We start from the raw sequence: 18383 nt of genomic DNA on the forward strand, positions 1-18383 counted from the left end.
TGCAGAACTTTCATAAGCACAGGTGAAACCAACGGTCATCTGTATTGTAAGCATTCTCTGAAAAAATGCATTTTACGTGTCTCTGAATGAGCAGTCAAGTTACTGAAGTTATTTGACATTGATCTTCCCATACCTCAATTTTCCATTGTGTAATGTAGAGATAGCAGAGATTAATCATCTACAAAATGGTTTGCTCTGAAGTATGTTCATTTTTTGGGGGGGGGGGGAGAAGAGAGTTCAGAAATTTCAGTAATTCAGTTATGTTGGAAAAGCCCATGAATAGAATATCAGGTAATTCAGAAAATAAGAGTTGGAACCACTGGTTAACCAGTAAGCCCAACGTGATGTGTGCTGAACAAAGTGGGATTTTTGTAGGGAAACTGCAAGGCATAATTTAAGCCAAAATTATTTCTCACTTCATAATCAGGAGACCAAATCAGTAAGAAGGCAACCTCCTGGTGAAGTAGTATTTGGGATTGGTTCAGTATAGCTTGTTCCATTTTAAAAATGTTGAGCAGCTATCGCTTTCTTCAGTTACATTTAGGAGTGTATCTTTGGTTACTTTAGTTAAACCCTTTTCTGTTATTCCAGGTGACCAGTACCTCGACTTGAGGAATAGAATATAAAAAAGCGATGGAGTTCTTGATCTGCTGTATAAAGCATACTAACATGCCTTTTTCTGGGATTTTTAGTTGCATTAAAATAATGTGAATGAATTATTTTTCCCTGTCAGGGAGGAGCTTTTGTCTGAAGATCACAGAAAATTTACACGTGGTAGTGGTGGTGATCTTACATGTGCAATTAGAAAAATGCCTTCATCTCCCTAATGATTTTGGGAAGGGAATGCACTCACCAGGTTTTCCTCGATTGTTTTTCCTTCGCTGTCTGTGCCTGACCGTGGCCCCCTTTCTGCGTTGGAAGTGCTTCAGGCTCTTTCCTTCTGACCTCATCTGCCTCACCTTTTTTTCTGAGTGTTGGCTAAAGTTGTTCATGCAGTTCTTGGCTGGCGAATACTCCCTGAATGTGTGATTTGATGATTTTCTAACACCTGTCTCTTGCTTTCTAATTGTTCGTTGCAAACCTGCATAGGAGTGGTGCCAATGGTGGGAAGTGTAGTTTGCATTAGTGAGCTCTGTTTTTGGCTAAATCCATACTTAATGATTGCCATGCATATGTTTCATGTGTCCAGTTTTATATCTCTTGCTGTTTTCTGTCACACCCCCACTGTTAGCTTTTTACGAGTGCATCAAGAAGCAGATCAGCTGGTCTAGCAGCTAGCTGCTGCTGAAAGAGGCAGAGTCACTGTCTCTCCCCGCCTTGCCTGTACTGTACCTTCCAACTGTTTCCCTCAGTCTTCTTTTGTCAGTTTCCCATTGCTTTCATCTAAAATTAACTGTTGAGATTGCCTGCAATTCCTCATTTCTTCACAGGAAAGTTCTTAAAAGGAGATAATTTCTTGTGTTTTGGGCTCCTAAGCTGAGGCAGTACGTATCAGTTAGCTGGTTTTCTTCCTTACAGGATAGCAGGGGCTGGAAGGCCACCCTGGAACTTCTCTAGTCCATCTCCCAGCTCAGAGCAGGGTCAGTTCATGTACGTTGGCCAGAGTCATGCCCAGCTGTGTTTTGAATATCTCCAAGAATTGAGACTTTCTGAGTAACCTGTGCTAGTGTTTGACCACCCTCATGTTTAAAAACAAAAGAGTTTTCTTACATGTTATAAAAAAAGACAAGTACTTTATTGTGTTTAAAGCATTTTCTTATGCTGAAGCTTATCTCAAACTTACAGATGTTTGATCTGCTTGTTTGTAAACTTCACATGGTCGTGTATTTTCTCAGTGCTTACGTTTCTGTTCCTAAATACCCCAAGATAAAATGAAGGAGCTACACGTGGCACCACAGGTGCTAGGACACACACTGGATATATGTGTTTGCTGCCATGTGCATCTTACTGAAAGCTCTATTGAATGAAAAAGAACAATACAGAACCCTGCAAAGATCTAAGCAGGTGCTTAGCTTTAGGTACTGAAAGCTCTTCTTAACGTGATTTTGTTTGTATCAAGACAAGTGCATTACGTTGTTGACAAGTAGGTACAGTTTGCTTCCTGTAAGGAGTGAGTACTCAAGTCTGGCTTTAGCCTATTGAAAGCCAGATGCTTCTTAGGACATTACTCATCAGAAGACCTTTCTGCTGTCAGAATTCCACTTTGTCATCTGCATAGTTACGTTACTGTAATTTGGTCTGAGTTCTTTGCAGTGGTGTCATGGCTGTAGCATTAACAAGCTATGTCTGTCCACCGAGTTGAGGGAAGGGGACAGTGCTGATAGCTCTCACCTTCATCCCGTGCTATTTTCTTTGTTCCTATATTTGGAACACAAATATTGTTGTCCTTAAGTACTGACTTCCTTTGTCATAGTATTTTTAATTTTTTAATTTTTTTTTATGATTTTGTAGGTTGCTTTGCTATGAGAATAACTGATTTATTGATGAAATATACATCTAATTTTTATTCAGCTAATTTAATAGCAGTGGTTTTCACAGTGTGTATTTTGATAGCACCGTAACAGTGCAAGATGCATCTATACCAGTTAACAAATCCTATGGTGTTCTGTAACTAAGAAAACATGCCTAACCTGTTGTACTGCATTCATGCTGATGACCTGCCCCAAAAGACACTTGACACATCAGTAAAGAAGAGCTACTGAAAGCAAGTGGGTTCAGGGTTATTTATTTATTTATTATGTTTATTATATCTGCCTGTCCAGCCTGCCCAAGCAGAATATTTTTCTACAAAAACAAAAGAATGATTGGATTGGTTAAGAATGATGTGGAATGAATGCGTGAGCCAGATTCCTGTGAGAGGAGAAAGTAGTTAACACCTCCCAGTATATAACACATAGAAACATGCATGTGATAAAGTCAATTTTCTGTAGAAAAGAATTAGGGAGAGAACTCATCCCCTAGCATGTGGAGTGTGGTGGAATTGAGCATCTCAGCATTGCAGTCAGCTTCTTTCAGAGCTTTTTATTGTGGTCAGAAAATCTTTTCCTGTGCCTGCTTCTATTATTTTTCTTGGTAGATTGTCTCCAAGAGGGATTTCAGCAGAATTTCAGAGCACACCTATTTTAGGTTGAGATCTGCAGGGAATGTGTTAACTGATATTAATGTGCATGGATGGTGGTTCCCACATCCCTGAAAAGCAGCTTCTAAAAGTCCTCTTGAGCCAGTTTGAGAATGCCTCGTGGACATCTGAAAGTGCTTAGCAGACTTGTCTTCATAACCAAGAATGAGTCTTAATTTTAATGTTAACTATGTCAGAATGCTAATTTTTTTTAATATATATTTTTTAAACCAGAATTTCTGTATTAAGATTCTGTCAGATTGGGATATGAATACTTAGTAATGTGCTTTACATTTTTCCTTTAATCTACTGTTTGTCATTAATAATGTTTACATTATTACTTCCCAGGTCATAAGCATGTTCTGGTATAATTAAAGCATTCAGCTTCCTTTGCAGACAAAACCTCAGAGATAATATCTCTGGAGGGAGACACTGGGAACTAACCGAGGAGTTACTGACTGCTGCTTATCTGTAAACCAGTACTTCTGGTTGCATAGTTCTGAATCGCCATCCCTGACCACCGCTATGTATACAGGTACCTGCTCTGGTCCACGTGTGTAGGTCATTACTTTGCCTAAAAAAAAAAAAAAACACTGTATTTTTTTCAACAGCTTATTTTTGTAGTCATTTGTTCGTGAAAGCAATTTAAAGACTTTTATTTCATTCATATTGACATCCATGTAAAAATATAACTCAGTTAATTCTTAAGCAGATAGCTGACTTCCCACAGGGAGGTACTCGTGTGAGTCACTTTCGAGGATATACTTTATTAGCTCTGTTGCTGCAGCCGGTGTTTATGGATATAAATTCATGGACGTTAATCCTGTGACAGTCTGTGTAAGCAGATTGTTTATCACTGAAGTTTTGGACAGGCACAGAAGCCTGCTTATATAATGCAAGTTGTGGTGTCGGCACAATAGTTATATTCTTAAAATTACTGTGCCTCAACATCACCTCCCTCTATTGATCTTCAAACCGGCACAGAATGAAATTGAAAATGTAAGCAACTCCAGCAAAATTCCATTATGGCCCTTAAAGAGTATAGGGTTTGGCAGAGTTTCTCTGCAAAAGCAGGATTGCAGTGTTTTCCTTATCTCACAGGAATTTTTAAGAGGCATTCTAGTATTATGAGATGCAAAGAGACATAAATCTATATGGAAAAACAAGAAATATGCTTAGGCAGTTAGTCTGTGCAGAAAAAAAGAGTCATGGGTTGTAAGCTCTTTGGAAAGCCCTTCTGCCATACCACCAGGTCACTTAAATAATGAATTTGGGGGAATTTCTAGAGTTGCAAAGACTGGACTGGCTGTAACTTTGTGTAAGGGAGATACAGAAGGGCCAGAGGAGGTGGCCAGGGGCCAGCAGGCTGGGTGATGTGACTCCTCACTTACATGTCTATATGGCTCAATTACTGAACCATTGCACTGTTTCTCTGTTAGGTGGCAGAAGTGTGTTTCTCTCAGGGTTTTGAGTAAGGAAACAAATTCCATGGAGTAGCTACCATGTCTGAGGTGAGTTTTCCATGCAGATTAGTGAGAGAGGTGCATTTTAAACCCTCGGGTGCTTTTTTATTTGTATGATTTTTTTTGTATGATTCTCTTGCCGCGGTCAGTAGGATAATTCACTCCTTTGAATGGTGCTTTTGTGCTCACCTACCCTTCTTTTTGCCCAGAGAAGTTTCTGATGGTCCAGCAGTTTTCTGGTCAGCTTGAATGTCCCCAGAAGGCTGGAGGGGTGGCCAGTCAGATATTTGGTCATTAGTAGAAATTACCATCCAGCTTTCAGACTTACTGGCCAATTTCTGCTTTCTAGTTCCTTCATGGGAGAAGGGAGTAGAGTGTGATTTGCAGTGGGAATCTGATGCCTGTATGATTGCCTGTGATTTAGGGTTCTGTGATCACAATTCAGGGGGTCTGAAGGCTGCCTGTGTATTAGGAATATTGGCACAAAGTCTGGGAAACGTGTGTGGCTTCTGGCATATCCTGCATTACACAGAAGCAGAGGGCAGCCCCAGGGCACAGCAAACCAGTCAGACTCCACTAGAAGTGGAACTATTTATGGAAGTTGGCTGTTTTCTCCTGTGACTCGAGGCTGTTGTCTCTTGTTCACCCAGGCTCTGAGCCCTATCACTTTGCAGTTGAATATCTTTCCCAGCTTTTCAAATCAGCTGTTTTCCCAGAGGAATGTCTGTTTGTGGCATGTAGCCCTCTTTTATCATACCGAAAACCATCTCACTCACTGAGTGTTGGGGGCTTCTGATAGATGACCAGCAGCTTTAAAGATGGCTGACCACCACCCCCATCAGATTGAAGGCACCGTGGTTCAGTTGATCCTGCCTCCTGGTTTCTTCCTCCCTTGCCATAATCCACAGAGGTTTGCCTTCTGTACAAGCTGAGGCAGGTGGTAGTAGGGTTCATGGAAGCAAGTGCATGCACAGTGGGTGTTTCGTTGTGGCTTGTGATGCCTACCTCTATCCAGTTCTCATATGCCTAATGGGCAGGGACAGTGCCTCAGCACATGTGACAAAGCTGTCAAGATCAAGTGCTGTTTTTGTGTATGTACTCTGTAACTTAACCAAATGCTGTACTTAAAGGGAAATCTTTTTCAGGACTCCAGACTGAATAATATCCATAGATGGCATCTTAAATACAGATACACAGCACTTCATTTAACTTCATAGTAGCTACATCATACATTAACTATAAGAAACACCTTTCTTGCATGTTTTTCTTCATAAAAAACTTGATTCCATATGGCAGTCCTCAAACCTGGCCTCGCATTTGTATAACCTCTTGAGTCATTCAGAGCTGCAGTACACTTACACATTTGTTATTGCAAGTGTGCCAGTTAATGATATTTTGCAGAATGCTGAAGTTCTGTTATTCCCACTTCAGGTCAGAGAGATCAAAGTTCTGGTGTTAGAAGCACTTTTAGATAAAACATGGTGCATTCCACGCATGTCCAGTCTCTAAAGATATGAATGGAGGAATAGGGTAAAAGGCTGATAGCTCCTTGGAAAAGATAGTCAGAATGTAATTTTCAAAAGTACTGTGCATTGTAGTTGTTTTCATTCTTCAGTTTACCTTTATTTTTGTTTTCTACTTGTTATAAAGCCTTTTTCACTTCTTTTTTGGTATGGATTATGTGAACATTTGATGCCTGCTGTGTGAAGATTTTGTCACTAAAACAATTGCGTCTCAGCATTTCAGTTGTTCAGGCAGAGCCCTATAAATGATTATAGCTTTTGGGACTTCCAACTGATGTTATTTTAACATATGGTAACAGTATTTGATAGTTTCCTCTGGGAATCCCACCCACTGTGTTAGCTGCAAACAGCCATATGAAGAATGCTGTTCTCATGTTTTAAACACTTGTAATGCTGTCCCACCCAGTGTAACCTCAATTTGAGAATGACTTCTAATCCATGAAGTAAGTAGTGGAGCTGTATGTTCCTGTCTCTCTGATTTAAAGGTGTTTCTTCCAATTAAGTTAGTACAGAGCTTGCTCAATTTTACTCTTAATAAAAATACAATAATGTAATTATTAAAAAAAAAAAAGACAAGCGTTCTATCTGTTACATTATAGAAATGCACCACTGAGTTGCCTTGAAAGGGGGGTATAGAATTCTCTTAGTTCAATCGAATAAAGTACGGAGTATGACAGGATACATTTTCCTAAGTGAAACAGAAAATTGGCTTACGTTAGGTAAAACATTAATGGTGGTTTCATTAAAATGAAATCTTAATGCTGCAGTTCTATCTACACTGTAATTTAAGACTAGAAATCTTTCTAGAAATTCAGCCCATCCTGCTGTAATGCAGGACTGTTTTAGAACAGAAGCAATTTCATCATGGCATGTGCACGGTTTGCAGAATTCAGAAGTGTCCCAGGTTATCCCATCATGATAATGTAAGAATCTTTTTATTTGATGAGAATCTTTGGATGATTTCTTCAGTAATGCTTTTCCCCCTCATTTCCATACTGCCACTGCTTGCATTTTGTACCAGATGCTGTTCTGTCATGGAAGCAACTGCTTCTTGATTTATTTATTTATTGTGCCTGAAAACTTGTCTTCCTTTTCTGAGTGTATTAGTTGGTCCAGTGAAATCTATTTCCAATCTCTTCAAATCTCATTATCCTTTTCAGGTTGGATATTAGGAAAAATGTCTTCTCAGAAAGAGTAGTGTGGCATTGGAACAGGCTGCCCAGGGAGCTGGTGGAGTCACCATCTCTGGAGGTGTTCAAGAAATGCATAAATGTGGCACTATCTATGATAGTGGTGACATGTGGTGACATAGAGAGACATGGCCAGGGTGGTGATGGGCTGACGGTTGGACTAAATGAGCTTGGAGGTCATTGTCAACCTTAATGATTCTATGGTCCTTTGGTTCTGCTTCTTCCATGATGCAGTTTAATGGTTGAGTGGATTTAAATGGAGGCCAGGAGGGGTAATGCTTTTTCCTTCTCTGCCCTTGGCATTACTCTCCCACTGCTGCTCTCAGTGCCGAAGCAGTTTGCTTTGGAGTCAGCTAAACAGCTGTGCTGGAGAAGCAGACCCAGAGGAAACACACAGGTGAGAAGAGAAGGAGCATCTATTTGGCTGGCAGCCATGTCACGGAGCTGCTTGACTGGATGCCTGCCTGGCCTTGCAAGGTGCCAGCTTCTTGTCTTTACAAATCCAAAGCAATCGAGTTGTTGAGGAACAATGTGGATTACAAAGGCCTTAAAAGGTGAAGATAAAGCTTCCACAGTCAAGGGAGTCAGGGCAGTGAAGTTTCCAGGGGAGATTAAATGATTCAGAAAGCAGACTCTCTTGAGGATGCCTTGCAACATATGTTTTGTGGAAAAAAAATTGCTCCCCTGAAGCTCCCTTGCAATCTGTAGACCTCCCCAGACTAAACCTAAAGGCCTTCCTTTAAATAAAGAAGGAGAGCAGGCTCTGAAGGCCATCAAGGCCTCCATGCCTCCATGAAAAGCTTCCTTGTGCCAGTGTGAGAGGGATGGAGCTGTGGGTGCCAGCAGGAGCACTGCTGCCAGCTGGTTTGGCTTTCCTGTACTCCACAGCTGAGGGAAACCAGCTAAGTTACTGGGGTGTCTGATACATACAGAGTCTCATGTGGTTTTTTGGGCTCTATCCCAGATTGCTTTCTGCCTGTCCTGGTGCAGGAAGGTTTCCAGGTGAAACACTTGATGGAAAATTCCTGCTAAGGAAGAAAAAGTAGAGGCTTAACCTTTGTAACAGCCTTAATGGTGGGCTGGGGTCAAACCTGGTAAAGCTGAGGCTTGGAGTGGTGCCATCCCACTGAGCCTGTGCTGTGTGAGGGACACACGGGTGCTTCTGCTGCTGTCAGGGCACAGGGTGGTGATGTGGAGATCCTCACTGGTTGTTCCTTTCTTGCTGCACCAAGTGATGATCAGAAGAAAATCTGAACTCGGCACCAAAGCCAAGCTGATTGTGGAACTCTGGGAGGGGAGGCCCTGTGAGGGAAATGCAGAGAGCGACTGAATCACTTCACCACCCACTGAAATACTCTGCAGATAAAGTTGCGTTGTTTAAGCAGAAAGCTCATGCTGAAATGATGTAATCTTGAATGTATATAGGGGGGAGCACGCAAGAATTATTACCTTAATTATTAGTGACAGCTTTGGCTGAATTTGAAAGCGTATCCTGAAGGCGAAAAGCAATCCTTGGGTTTACAGGATTTCTACATCAGCTCCAGGACTTATAGGCCTCCTCCGTCATTGTTTTCCTTCATTTTTCATCTTCTAATTTGGTAACGATCCTTTCCCGTTGCTAGTGCTCCCGTGCTCTGTTTATTGGTTGCTCTTCTTAAAAAAAAATATCCAGGCTTAGGTTTTCGTGGGAAAAAGATGTGGAGTAGGGAAACAGAGGAAAGCCTTTGGGGTGATTTGTGGCATTTAATAACGTTTAATATTTAAAGAACATTTAATAACAAACAAGGCCAACAGCTATTTTTAAAAGGGTTCAATTGGCTTATTTGTATCAGAAGTAGTGGGGGCCAAAAAAGCTCTTACCCGCTTTGTTGTGAGGCTCAGGGTATTCTGCCCGTGGTATTTATCCCCCTGCTGCGTGCTTTATCTTCTGCTGGCCTCCGTGGGGGATTTTATAACACACTGCTTATTTCACTCTATTGCTCTGAGATGTCAGCACGGTTTTGCACGTGGAATGTTTTATAAATAAATCATCAGTTTTCACAAATCATTTGTTCTGTGAAGTGGGCAGAGTGTTTTAAATGGCGTATAAATTCAGAGTCGCGAACTTTGAAATGTGGGTTTGTAGTTTTGACCTGCTGTAGTTAGAATTTGTGTCCAGGCAGGTACAAAGAGGACACACAGCAGGAGCCTGGCTGTCCAGCAGCTGTAACAGAGACCCAGGAGATACCAGGAGGTGAGGAGCTGCTGATGAATCTAGCTGTCTGGCTGTATCTGCTGGCCTCTGAAGGCCATTCCTGCCCCTGTAGGGCTTGGCACTTAATCTCACTTAAAGCACCTCTGCACCAATAGTTGTCAGCGTGGCAGGCTCTGGCCACCTCATAGCATCCATCTGGGGGCCTACTGTGACATTCCTAACTGGGGAATTTTAATAGTTCTCTCTGTGTTGCATTAACACATAATTGAGGCTTCACTGGTTGTTTTTGGCAAAGACCCTTTCGGGCTCAGCACTGCATGGAAAAGGCATCCGGGCAATTGCCTCTCTTTTTAAGAGCGGGATGTACAGGAGCAGTCACACACCTCATTCCACACTCAAAATAGCATAGCTCTTTCTATGGAAAAGTAAATTCCCAGTTCCTGAGGGAAGAAACACTGTTGAATAGCACTGTGTGGACTTCAGTACTGTGTACACTGCAGTGAGGGTGAGCTTCAAGGGACAGTAACAAGGTGGGGTTGTACTCACAGGGCTCCCTACTGAGAACTGGGCTGTTGCAATTGGTAACCCCAGTGAAATTCTCCCGCAGACATTTGCATCCCGAGCACGCTGTAGACTCCCTTAAACCATTATTACATTTTTTCCCTTCTGCACCTCCCTGCTTCACACCCCTTGTCAGGACCGTTTCTGTTCTGTGCTGGCAAAGTGCTGCCAGCTGCTGATTGCTACTTCAGGGCAAGGGCAGATGATTTTACATTTCATAACAAACGTTTCGTAAGATTTCCTAAACTAAGTTGCTTTTTTTCCTCAGCTCTCTTTACCAATTGTACAATTTCCTTTATTTTCTTTTTTTTTCCACGTTCGCAGCCTCATATTTCAGACTAGACTTAAACTCTGAAGCTCCCAGACTTTGGTGTGTGTGTATTTTCAACATGCATTTGTCCCAGCAGTAGCTAAATTTGCTAGATGACATGGGCAGAGTTTTGCAACGCCTCCTGCCCCAGCCCAGACGCACTCTCTCCGGGTGAGGGACTTTGCTGCTCCGTGTTTACATTTTGTCTCTCACAACGGCAGCTCGTCCTGGCGGAGCCCTTTGGTACTACTGTGCTATAAATAATCTGGCTCTGGTGTACCTGGTAAATGTTTTTAAGATTAGTCCGTAAGTGCTTCCAGTGTAAGTGCTTGGGTATTATGTTACAGTTATGTTATAATGGCACGGTATAGTGGATGCTGTAAGAAAAATCTTGGTCTAACGTGCTTGGAAAATTCTTTAAATGTACCAGTAGGACTTTATTTTCTGAGATACAAAGTTTGAGTTCTTCCCTTCAAAGTAGCGTTGTTTCCTTCCAAGCTCTTGGCCTCTTCACGCCACCTCCAGTTAGATACAGCTCTGATGCATGAAGGTTTTTTGTTGTTCCCTCATTTTCTTTTGACAGTAACTCCAAAAAAAGGCTTTTTTTCAGAGTAGGAAAGTTGTTTAAATCATCTTTTCATTCAGTGTTGTGGTCTCTCTCTTCGTTTCAGCGATGAGGGACTTGGCAGGGCTGGGCTTCTTTTTTGATTTGGAAGATAGCTTTGGTTTGGAACATCCCAAAATAAACGATGTCCAAAAGTTTCCTCTTTGTCTGCTGTGATTTCAAAGCAATTTTCATGGCTCCGTTCAGGACTGCCTAATAGAAGAAAATGGAGCAATAATTACTGCCCACAGAGATTCTAACACAGCAGTTATTTAACTAGGAACTGACAAACATCTCTTAGAAGTGTTCCCGCTCCCTGAAGAACTGCGGACTTTGAGCCAGGCCCTTCTGCTGGAACTGAGCGCACAGCTCCTGCTGCACTCAGGCATGCAGAGCATGGGAAGAGCCGGTGCTGTGTTCGCTGGCTGCTCCTCAGAGCATCGGCATTGCCCCACGTGTGCCCCAGGTGGCACGGCTGCTGCACACCATGCCGTGTGCTCCTTCCATGCACTCCTAACGATATAAATGAGCCTGTTTGTCCCACTGCAAAACCCACAGCGCTCACTAGGTTCAGACCTCAGGCTTAAACTACTGACTGGAGTAGCTGTAAGTACATCTGGTGGTCATTGGCTTTACTCAGGCCAGCTTTTCTTGAAACAAGCATGGAATTGTGAAGCAGTACAAAGCAAAGTGATGCAGGCAGCACAGAGGTCTGTGCACGTGCTTTGTCCAATGCCACTGCCTGTATAGCACCTGCCAGCTCACGTTTTGAAAATAAAATGCCAATGGTAGTCGTGTGAACCCAGAGTGAGCCACTGAAGTGGGGTTTTCTGAAGGGCCGCATTGGTAGGCCTGGCCCATCCTGGTCAGACTTCTCCTTGCTGGAGGCCGAGTCTGTGAACATCTGTTCACGTCTGTGAGAGCAGCTACGCGGCTTCTGGACCGCAGCTGCAGAGATCAACGCCAAGGAATTTCTAGGCTGGCTCTCGTCCACCTTGGTAACCACCCATGTCCTTGCATGATTCAGGAGGGCAAAAGCCACAGTCTACCAAGCGCAGTCTGTGCAAGGGTTGGATCTGACAGAAAGTGCTTAGCAGTGTGCCATCCCCAGCACGAGCTTCTTGCTGCTGTGTTTGGTGGGCAGGGCCGTGCCACCAGCCTGGTATGGAAGCGAATGAACCGTGTTCTGCAGCAGAAAGGGATTTTATTAACACTTGAGCGATCTCATGTGTAATATCTCAAATTATTCTTCTGGTGGGGGAGCTTCTTAAGGGGGCAAGTACAAAACGTCTGCTGCGATCATTGAACAGGATACGGCAAAGAAATAGTGACACATACCAGGTTGCCTGGTCTAACGTAAAGCAAAAATAAAAAAATCACGGCCATTTGTGGAAAAGTATATTTGTTGCACTTGTTTTGTTGTTGTTTAAGTTGGTTTGTATTAAGTGTATATCGAGAAGATTCACAGGATGGTAGAGTTACTTTTTATGTTCTGTAAGAATAAATTTCATCTTCTCCTACCGCCTGCCTTTGAGATGATAAAAAGATGTACAAACACCCCGTCTGCACTGCCACCAATCTTCACAGAGCGGTGAGTGCTTTCCCTTTGAAAATGTTTTCTAATGGTCTCTCTGACTAATGTATGATTTAATTGAAAAACGGATGCTGCTACGATGGAAGAAGTTACTTGTGAGCCAAGAGTGAGCCAAGTTGCTACAGGAACGAGGCAAGTTCCCCAGCTCTATATGTTGTATTAACACAAGAACCCCGCTTCTTATTCTACCCACTAACTGATAAAGGCTGCCATTGTAAAAGCCGTGTGTGTTGATCCATTTAGCCACTAACCAAACCTGTGCTGATACATAGCACCGCTGTTCAAAGGAGAGTGAAGCATCACAAAAGAACCAAAAACCACCAACAAAAAAACACCCCAAAAAAACAGAAAACAGTTTGTACCAAGAGTGACTTTGACTCACAGCTTTCACCTGCCCTTGCAGGCTGTGGCAGCACAATGTTGACCAAAGGTTTCTGTCTTTTTGATGATGGTGGTTTTCTGCTCCAGCTTAGAGTTATGTTGGGAGGGTAAATTGATTACTGTAATTGTTCATTAATGCACTCTTGTTTTAATGTACTCCTAGGGTTATGTTCTTCAGAATGATGATAAATTATGGTAGCTGCAATTAATGTCACTGCAGTTAAAAGGATGTCAGCATTTCTATTAATACAGGGTAATTTTGGGGGGGTTTATAATGAAGCTATTAAAAATGGCTGAAACTTAAGGTACAGAGTTCCAGCGTGCTTTATGCACACAATATTGCCTTGATTCTGATCTAATCCATAGATGTATCGAATCTAACAAGATGATAAAAATAGCGTTGAGAGAACCTCTGAAGATTCACATCCCGACTTGTGGATATGGAAATATTGTCACATGAACGATGAGGGGACGACCAGAGGGAAACGTGGTGGTGAAGGTGATGGGCACTTTGCTTGAAGGGCACTCTGCACCCGGCCTGTTTGTTGGGCTGTGGGCCCACCCCTTGCTTTCTGTACCGGGAGCTTTCTGACACGCTCCTCCTGACACGTGGTTTGCTGTCTGTGGTAAAACAGTTCTGAATTTCATCAAGAAGTGTGACCGGGTGCTGCTGGATGGGGTGGCTATAAGGAAGCGAGATGGGGCCATGTCTGCAGCATCTCCCATGCAAAGAGAGGGGTTGGGTGCCTTCCTCACTGCAGCTGGGAGTGAGGCAGTGGGGCCAGGCTTGCTGCTGTGGGGCTCGGGAGAGAGGTGGATGCCCAGGGCTGCTCCACGTCCGTGTCTCTGGCAGCCCCTGGTAACAGTGGTGAGCAGGAGCAGCGGAAAAAGTGATGGAACAAAAGTACATTAAATATTAACAAGATGAGTGATGTAGAGGAGCTCTGAGGAGTTCATACGCAAAGGCAGCCAAGCTTCAACTAAAAATAAGCAACCTAATGTTAAAATCAGGTCCCTGACTGAGCAAGTGAGGGTAGAAAATGCTGTGCCCACCTTTAAGAAAACAAGTGCTAGGGCTGATTTTCAATATTTCGGATGATTAGTTGAACAATAAAGAGATTCTCAGGCACTTAGATTACAGGGAAAGAAAGGAGAAGGAACAAGCTAACGGTGGCTCTCTGGTATGCTAACTTCTGTGAAAGGTACTGCCAGAGGAGTCATAGATAGAGCCAACCCAAGCTTTTCTAAGAACCTGACAATTTTCCTCACAGAGGAAACATACAGAGAGAGGATTTCTAATTAATATGTCTTTTTTTTTTTCCCTACAGTTTTTCCTTCAGATGAGAGGTAATGGAAACAGGGAGGGACTTGTTCTGAGCAGCTGGTGTGACACAGAAGCACCAAGGAGCTGTTGTGTTGATTGGGATGCAGGTTGTGCAAGACGTGTCTGCAGAGCGACAGCGTGCTGAGCCTGGCACCTGGGAGTGATGGCACACCGGGGTCCGCGGGGTGGGACATAAGGGACAGTCTCCTGACACAGCAATCTGTTCGGTATCTCCTCTCTTCCCAAATATAGAGTGGTTTTCTGAAATCATGACAAAACACTGAGTGAGTACAAAGCATTATTACAGCTGTCAGTCCCAGGTAATGAGATACACAGAATCCTTGGTTGTAGCAATGCTATCAATTATGTGTTTTTTTCCAAAAATAGAAATGCTGAGAGCAAAGACAAGGAGCTGAGGCAAGGCTCAGTCTCGCGACTCTCTTGTTCCCATGCATTATGGAATGAGGTGTTATTTACTCTCAGGTCAGAGTTCAAGGGCTCCACATCTCAGCACATTTCTTCTCGGTTTCTTTTCCTGCATTCCGCTTGTCTTTGCCTTCTTAACGTCGTCTGAGGGCTTCAGAGGCTTTTCCTTTATTTTCCTAACTTATTCTGCATTATGCAGAAAGGCAAAGCATGCCACGCAATGCACATGATATTAATAGCCTTCAGCAGCCAGGACGGTTGTAGATGAATGCTGGTTTTAGAAATACAGCCCAGTGGGGACATTGCTGTTGGCCATTAAATGCGTGCTAGCCATTATTTTCTAATTTCTCCAACCACCAGAATACAAAATTGGAGAGACCTTAAGTGTGCACGTGTACAGAGTATCAAAGATTGGGGTGGGTTGTACCCCCTCCCTCCCCCATCTTTTTATTTCCTCGATGGACTTTGTGCCTAAAGACCCGCATATAACAATTACAGCCCTTGCAACTGAGAAGCCGACAGCCTCGGTAACTACCTCGGAAAGCTCAGACTTTGATCAGCACTGCCGTGGAAAGAGGCATGTCTGAAGCGCACCGGGAATATGCGTTGTGTCGCTTCCCGGAGGTAGCGTTCAGCCTCCTCATTCGATTGCCCTTCCGCAGTTCAAAGGAGAAAGTGATGCTGCTTCTGTCTAAAGCAGAAAAAGGAAACGCTACCAGGTTAGACCGAAACGTACTTCCAAATAATGTGTAGGTGCTTTCTGAGCGCGCTTGTGGAAATCAGGGCCCTGGGCAGACATCGGCAATGGGACGCGGCAGCTTCCTTCCGCAGCCCGTGGATCGCAGGGTGCCGCTGCCTGGCGCAGCCTCGGAGGGCCGCCAGCCTCGTGCGGGGCCGCGCTCCAGCCGGGACTGCCCTTTTTTTTTGTTTTTCCCCCCTTATGGGAAACGGGAAAACGTGGCTAAGTGTCACAGCTCAGGCTAAAATCCACCTCATCGTTTCATACAGCCCTTGGGTTGGAAGGGACCTTAAAGCTCACCCAGATCTAACCCCCTGCCGCGGGCAGGGCTGCCACCCCCGGGTCAGGCAGCCCGGGGCCCCATCCGGCCCGGCCCTCAACGCCCCCAAAGCAGGACGGCGGCAGACCCCGGCGCTAACTGCCGCTCTCCCCGCGCGCCGCCTGAGGCGCGGGGCGGGGCCGGGCGGCTCTCAGGTGCGGCCGGGGAGGCGCCGTGGGCGGGGCCGCGCTGACCACGCCGAGCCGCGCCCGCCCCCCCGGGAGTCCCGGCCTCGAGGCCGCGGGGGCCGGGGGTGGAGCCGCGTCCCGCCCCGCCCCGCCCCGTCCCGGCCGTGTCCCGCGGCGGGCGCCGCCCCGCCCCTCGGAGCGAGCCCTGGGCGCTCTCCCGCAGCCGCCGCGTTGCCCGGCTAACAAAGGGGGCCGGGGGAGGAGTCGCGCGGGCCGGAGGAGGGGCGGCGGCTCGCAGGAAAGTTGTGGCTTCGGCGGCGCCTCGGGACGGGAGGAGCCGTGTGGGGAGAAGCGGGGCCGCTCCCGCCGCCGCGTCCGAGCGGTGAGCGGCGTTGGGGCGGGAGGCGCGGGGCGGGACGGGGCCGAGTTCGTTCCCGGCTCGTTCCCGGCTCCCCGGCGAAGAAGGGGCCCCGCCGCGGGGAGCCGGGACGGGAAGCGCCGGAGCGGGCGGGCCTCCTGCCGGCCGCCCCCGGGCGGGAGCGGGGCGTCGGGCCGCCCCCGGCACCCCCTTCCGGGCCGGGTCGCGACGGGGGCGTGGCAGCCGTGTCACGCCGCTTCTTTGCTCGCCCCCAGGTGCTGAGTCGGGACCGATGGGAGCCCCCGGGCGGGGGGCTTAGCGGCGTCGGCAGTGGAGCCGCAGCGCGGCGGCATGGCCCGCGTCGCCCCGCCCGAGGAGGGGGCCGCCGCGCCGCACGGGGAGTTCGGAGACATCATCAAGTCCCGCTCCGGTAAGCGGCCGCGCGGTCGGCGCCTTTCGGCGGGGTCCTGAGCGCGGAGCGTCCCGCGGCTGTCCCGCCGCTGAGTAGCAGAGTTGTGCGTCTCTCTCCCTCTTTTTTTTTTTTTTTTTTTTTCTTTTCTGTTTTAATCGTTACTCAACTCTGTTTGTTTGCGATCCACCTCCCGCGTTGTAATTACCTCTGCTTTTGTAAATAACCGTGTGCTTACAGTGCTCTTATGCAACCTGCCGTTGGCAGCTCTTATCCGCGCACGGAGCAGCGATACCGCGCAGCGCGCCGCGGTGGTGCCCGGGCTGTAAAGCGGTGCGTTTCCTTCTCCGCGTAAAGCAGCCGTCTGAGGCTCCCGGCTCGGGCGCTTCCTCCCGTCGATGTGAAGGTTAATGAGGATTGTGCTTTGTTTTGGTACGTCTCGGTCTTTCTGAGGCTCTGGTGGGTGCCGGACGGGTGAGGGACCATCCTCACGTCAGCAGTGAAGACTCAGTAGGTGCAGAAGTGCGTCGCTTACACCTGGGTGGTGAGCTGTCTGTGGCTGGCTGCTGGGAGCCCACAGCTTTAGCCTCAAAAGCTCTTTTCTTTCTAAAGTGCCAAGTGCCACCTGCGTCAGAGGAAGAGTTTTATTCTATATGTATAGTGTACATAACATGCTTTCTTAAAAAAAAAAAAAGAAAGAAAAAAAAAAAAGAAGTTCCTTACATTAAAATCCATAACTCCTCCACTGACTGTGACTTGATCTGTCAGATGGAGCGTGTGTGGATTTGAAACTGCATGCTTGCGTAGACGGTTCCCAGACGTTTCTGTTACAAGAGCTGCGCTGGATGGAGTGTGTCTCTTAACTTCCGAAAGCGCAGCTTAGGGAACAAACGCTTGTGGCTTGGAGCTTTGAGTTTTGTAGTGCCTGTATAAGTTTTCTTCTGTTACTTTTAAAGCTTTGGATGTGACTTTACTTGACTATAGGTATGTAGGCGGAACCTGTCAGTGCTCCGGGTCTGGGGGCAGTATGCAGATACTTTGTGTGCCTATGTGTAACATGGGCTATCCATCTATGATACATCCAAGGGAGCACGGCTGTGTTTGAGGTTTTCCTTGAGTGCACAGCTGGTGCAGCGACTGCTGTTGTTTGGGTTCGGGAGGCCAATTGTAGCTGTCCCATTAAAACCACTGTAACTTTTCTCTCTCAGTGAGAAAATTATGTATGTTCTTAGACTTAGAAGGCTAAGGGATTTGTGCGTTATACTAAAAACTGTGAGTGGAGATTGCTCTTAAATAATTGATCTTTTAAAAAATGATACTCTGACTTGGCTCTGGGTGTGTGAGCTTGTGAAGCTAATCACTATACAACATGACTGGGTCTGAACCTTTCCCATCAAGTGAACCCATGGAAGGAATTCCCTAAGGAAGGGGCTGAAGTTCACTGCAGTACCCTTGGCAGCAAATTAAAGGCCAGTTGTCAGGACTGGGGAAAATATTACTGTCTCTGCTTCCATTTTTCTTAGGTACGTGGAAAGGAGAGAGTTTTTCCTTCTGAAGTGTCAAAATGAGCAGAGTTGTTTATTGCTGGGCTGATTTCTCCAGCATGGGACGGCCTTCACAGTGTGACAGGAGAACAGTAGGAGCATTACCTTGTAACGCTGCTATTTGAGATCTCTGGAGTCCGCCTGTGTTTGAGGACACGGAGTGCAGAGTCAGCCAAGGTTGATGGTCTCTGCTTTGCT

The 18383-nt window shown here is 45.7% G+C and overlaps 1 protein-coding gene and 1 long non-coding RNA gene across 3 annotated transcripts in view; one reads left to right on the plus strand and one right to left on the minus strand.

The window, feature by feature from the left end:
• Positions 1-11073: 11073 nt before the first annotated feature.
• LOC107053023 lies at positions 11074-15870 on the minus strand. Its single transcript, XR_001465930.4, has 4 exons — positions 15728-15870; positions 15224-15379; positions 14417-14523; positions 11074-11176 (listed from the first exon to the last, which is right to left on the minus strand). It is a non-coding gene; the product is annotated as an uncharacterized LOC107053023 (long non-coding RNA).
• A 199-nt stretch (positions 15871-16069) lies between these two features.
• UTRN (utrophin) overlaps positions 16070-18383 on the plus strand; it is a 348963-nt gene continuing 346649 nt past the window's right edge. The window contains exons 1-2 of one of the 2 annotated variants that reach the window (XM_015284305.4): positions 16070-16256; positions 16508-16662. In XM_015284305.4, the coding sequence (XP_015139791.2) occupies positions 16584-16662 (79 nt within the window). In that variant the 5' untranslated portion in view covers positions 16070-16256; positions 16508-16583. Of the gene's footprint in view, positions 16257-16507; positions 16663-18383 lie in introns of those variants that run through there. The other variant, XM_040698161.2, reaches the window with a different exon arrangement.

This window comes from Gallus gallus, chromosome 3 (genome assembly GCF_016699485.2).
Source record: "Gallus gallus isolate bGalGal1 chromosome 3, bGalGal1.mat.broiler.GRCg7b, whole genome shotgun sequence".
In the NCBI taxonomy this organism is placed as follows: domain Eukaryota; kingdom Metazoa; phylum Chordata; class Aves; order Galliformes; family Phasianidae; genus Gallus; species Gallus gallus.